This window comes from Lycium barbarum, chromosome 2 (assembly GCF_019175385.1).
Source record: "Lycium barbarum isolate Lr01 chromosome 2, ASM1917538v2, whole genome shotgun sequence".
Taxonomy (NCBI): domain Eukaryota; kingdom Viridiplantae; phylum Streptophyta; class Magnoliopsida; order Solanales; family Solanaceae; genus Lycium; species Lycium barbarum.
Genome location: NC_083338.1, coordinates 145,213,600 through 145,217,533, shown reverse-complemented (window position 1 = coordinate 145,217,533; position 3,934 = coordinate 145,213,600). Strand labels below are relative to the sequence as shown.

The window sequence follows — 3,934 nt, the reverse complement described above, 5'->3', positions numbered from 1 at the left end:
GTTTAATTATATGTAGTTTAGTCAAATTATCTAATTTTATTTAGGAGTTAGTATTTTCTTAAGGGATGTGTAAATGATTAAGAAACTGTTTGGATAGCCTCGTATCTATAAGCTACAAACAACTTATAAGTTAAAAAAAATAAGTTAGGGTAGTCTAACTTATTTTTTTGGTTTATAAGTTATTTTTAGCTTTTAAGCTGCTTTAGATAAGCTAAGTCAAATGAGCCCAATTATTTTTTTGAGCTTATTTTAAGCACAAAATGACTTTAAGCTGGACAGCCAAACACTCAAAAAAATTGAAAACAACTTATAAATAACTTATAAGCAACTTATAAGCCAATCCAAACGGGCTCTAAGTGGACTCACGGGGAGGGAGTATTTATGAGCGCGCCTGCAACTTTTTGTCAATAAAGAAAAGGTATCAATGTTATCTTTCTAGGCCTAGCACGCCTCTCCCATTCTTTTCCATTTACTTCTCATATTCCTTTACTGTTTCCTTTTTTTAATATAAAAATAAATCGTCAACTCTCTCTGTCTCTTTTTTTCTTTCTCTTTTTGGTCTCTATTGCAGTCTTTCTTGAATCATTCCTCGTCCCTTGCCGCCACCCTTCATGTTTTTCCTCTGTTCCAAAATTTCCCCACAAATAAAAACCAAAACTTTCTTTTTAATTTCATCTCAATTAAGCCTAATTCATTTGAAGAAAATTGAAGATGGAAGAATGGTTGAAGATTACTTTTGTAGCAGTCTCAGGTGGAGTTCTTGTTTTAATTATGATCACAATAATTTATAGAAGATGTTGTCCAAGAAAGCCTAGAGAATCATCAAATTCAGAAAGAAATCAGAATTCGCAAAATGGGATTTCAAAACTTCACCATGTAAGTCTTCAACATCTTAATCGTGATGGTACAAAGAAAACAAATTATTATGTTTTCAAGCAAGGTGCAACATCAACTAAGACTTTTTTCAATTGGTCTGATCATCCATCACTAGTAACTGATGCTGTTGAAAATGGATGGTCAAGATTTGCTTTCACAACGTATGCTCCATCACCATCCGTTAGATCAGCTAGGTCCCTTTTAGGATCATGTGCTGTTGGCGAAAATGGAAGTGAATTATTTGAGGTTGACACAAGTTGGGAAATTTGCCAAGGGTCAGCTGATTTTATGCAGAAAATTCAATTCAATTGTGGGGTTAGAAAACTAAGCAAAAGTTCTAATTTAATGTCAGCTTCATCTGTTATTAAAACATCTTTGCCTTTACCAGGACCACCTTTGGGAAATTCATCATTTCCTCAAGAAGCTTATTTTGAGATTACTATTTTGCCTAGTCATGAAGATAATCTTGAAATTATGGGAAAGGCAAAAGAAGATAAATTAGATTTGGAGAAAATTAAGCTTATTAGAGAGGATTCTTCCAATTCAAAAGCCAATTCAGAATCTTTGGTTCATGTTACAAGTAGCCATAAAAAAATTCAAGAATCAAAGGAGAATTTCAAAAGTGATCAGTTCATTGTGTTATCAATTGGGCTAACAAGTGGTGGTTCTCTTCCACTTAAGCTTCCAGGCAGCTATCCAGGTTCCATTGGATTTAACTCAAATGGTTCTGTTTTTCTTGATGGTAAGTTCCTGTTCTCTTGATTATAACTAAGTCCATTTGCAGTAATTAGAATGCTTAAACAGAGTTGTAGATGTCAATATTAAGCACTTAAAATGTTAGTAATAAACTTTTTCATAGTGGGATTATTTGTCATACAACAATAGAGTTTATTGGCTAGCCCATTCTTTTTTCCAAGGTCAAATAAGTAAACGGTCATTTATTTTTTAATTGTCCATGATCAACATTGTGGAATTGTAAGGCCACAAACTGAATTAGTCATAAATGGGAAAAAAAAAAAAACGAAAAAAGAGAGGTTACTTTCACTGTGGTCACTGAAGTTTATCCACAATTATAGCAAAGTCAAAAATTATTTCTTGTCGTTAAACTGGACTTTATGCATATTCACAAAACATTACCCAGTGTAACGGTTAAGTTATTTTGATGGGTATATTTTGTCGTTATAGTGGATAATGCTTAGTAACTTTACTATTATAATAGCTAAAGTTTAATTACTTTAGCATGACAAGCAGTAGGGGCGGAGTTAAGGGCCTGCAAAGGCGTTCATCTAATCCTTTTTACCGAAAAATAGGGGCGGAGTTAAGGGCCTGCAAAGGCGTTCATCTAATCCTTTTTACCAAAAAATTACACTGTATAATGTATATGTAAAATCAAAATTATTTTTATGTATATAATCGAATTCTTTGAATTTTTCATGTGTTTATTTTTTTATAATTTGAAATGCATTAGTGAAAACTTTAGTTCCGCGGCCGGTCAAGACATATTTGTAACTTAACTAGGTATAGTGGGCATATGTTTAGTTACATTACTGTTATAGTGAGCAAAGATGTGAATTTACTATTTTAGTGAATGAAGTTTGGTCAGACCAAACGTGTTATAACCCAAAAAGACTCGAGTCCCATCCAACAACATCAAGTGTTTGATAAATTTTTGTCTTGACAATCATTTTCAGGAATGAAACTAGTGTTTGAATCACAAAGAGAAGAGTGGGGAAAAGCAGAAAAGGTTATTGGTTGTGGTTACAATCCAAGCCAAAAGAAGGTGTTTTTCACAGTAGATTCACTTCTAGTGCACGAAATCCGTTGCAAATCAGAAGACTTTGGAAATCCACTTTACCCAACTTTAGCATCAAATGGCAACATTGCTGTACTAGTAAATCTTGGACAAAGTGTATTCAGATATCCACCAGCAAATTTACAAAGGACACCAAATCCTTGCTTCATTGGTCCTATGGCAAATAATTCACCAGTTCTTGGATATGAAGACAGTAAAGAACTTTTCTCAATGGGTAGAATTGATGCACAGTGGCTCAACAGAAGTAGTATTTATACAAGAAGCAATAACAACACTGTCAATAGTTTGAAACAAGTACTAGATTATGATATGGAGTCTGAAGGTGATTTATTTGAAATTGTCTTGGATAGTAATAGTTCTACAAGATCTCCCAACCCTTTGTAGCATAAAAAAAAAGTATCAAATCAAACATCATATTTTGTACATGTTTTTTTAAAAGGTTGTATGAGACATTTAGATTGTTGGTTCCAATTTTATTATGTGGATCCAGCAGACAATCAAGGGCATTAAAGAAGATAGTCCCCTGTCTACTGAATTCATTTCATTTGTTAATTTTTTTATTGTAACAGTAAATTCACTAAACTAAAAAGATATTGTACACTAATTGCTTCGTGATTTCATTAATGATGCTATTCTTGAAAAGACTTTGTCTTTAGTAAAAGCCATTTTTGGTCAATATATGAGCCAAATTTAAGAAGTTAGAAGACATGTCAAATTTCAGAGGCTTCAACCTAATCCCATGTCATTATCAGTTTGTTGTGTTATCTTTGTGTTTTCCACTTGGATTTCTGATATGCGTCGGCTAGTCCTTTTTCTCCCTTTTTTTTTTATATATAAAAAAAAAAAAAAAAAGGCTTAATGCATATGCAGCTCTTAAACTTATCTTTTTTTTTTTTTCATTTTGGCACCTTAACTAAGTGTTGTTTCTATTAAACTCCTGAACTCGTCCTCAAGTATGTCTATCAAACACAATCTGACTTACATATTATTCTATCTTCAATATAGCAACATGCTAATATATATTCTAATTTAATTATGTCATCTTTTAGCTAAGATTAACAACAATTAAGAGGGAAAAAAAGAGTAAGCTCTTAATTAAGCTGGCAGTGGAAGAACAGAACCAACAGAAACCGACACATCCATGACCTAAAGAATAGCTTACCACACGTCTAAAATATTACTTCACCTTCATGACCACAATTTAATTTAATTATGTCATCTTTTAGCTAAGATTAACAGCAATTC

At 32.6% G+C, this 3,934-nt stretch overlaps 1 protein-coding gene across 1 annotated transcript; it reads left to right on the top strand.

The window, feature by feature from the left end:
• The first annotated feature begins 425 nt into the window (after positions 1 to 425).
• On the top strand, positions 426 to 3,424 carry LOC132627835 (uncharacterized). Its single transcript, XM_060343423.1, has 2 exons — positions 426 to 1,618; positions 2,568 to 3,424. Exons 1-2 carry the CDS (start codon positions 712 to 714, stop codon positions 3,071 to 3,073), a joined length of 1,413 nt encoding a protein of 470 aa, XP_060199406.1. The 5' UTR covers positions 426 to 711; the 3' UTR covers positions 3,074 to 3,424.
• The last annotated feature ends 510 nt before the right edge of the window (positions 3,425 to 3,934 follow it).

What these genes read in the sequence shown, in the direction of transcription:
- LOC132627835 (XM_060343423.1), top strand. Translation starts at nt 712, where the DNA reads ATGGAAGAATGGTTGAAGATTACTTTTGTAGCAGTCTCAGGTGGAGTT. An exon ending in TGGTTCTGTTTTTCTTGATG is followed by an intron (nt 1,619 to 2,567) that starts GTAAGTTCCTGT and finishes AATCATTTTCAG; the next exon opens with GAATGAAACTAGTGTTTGAA.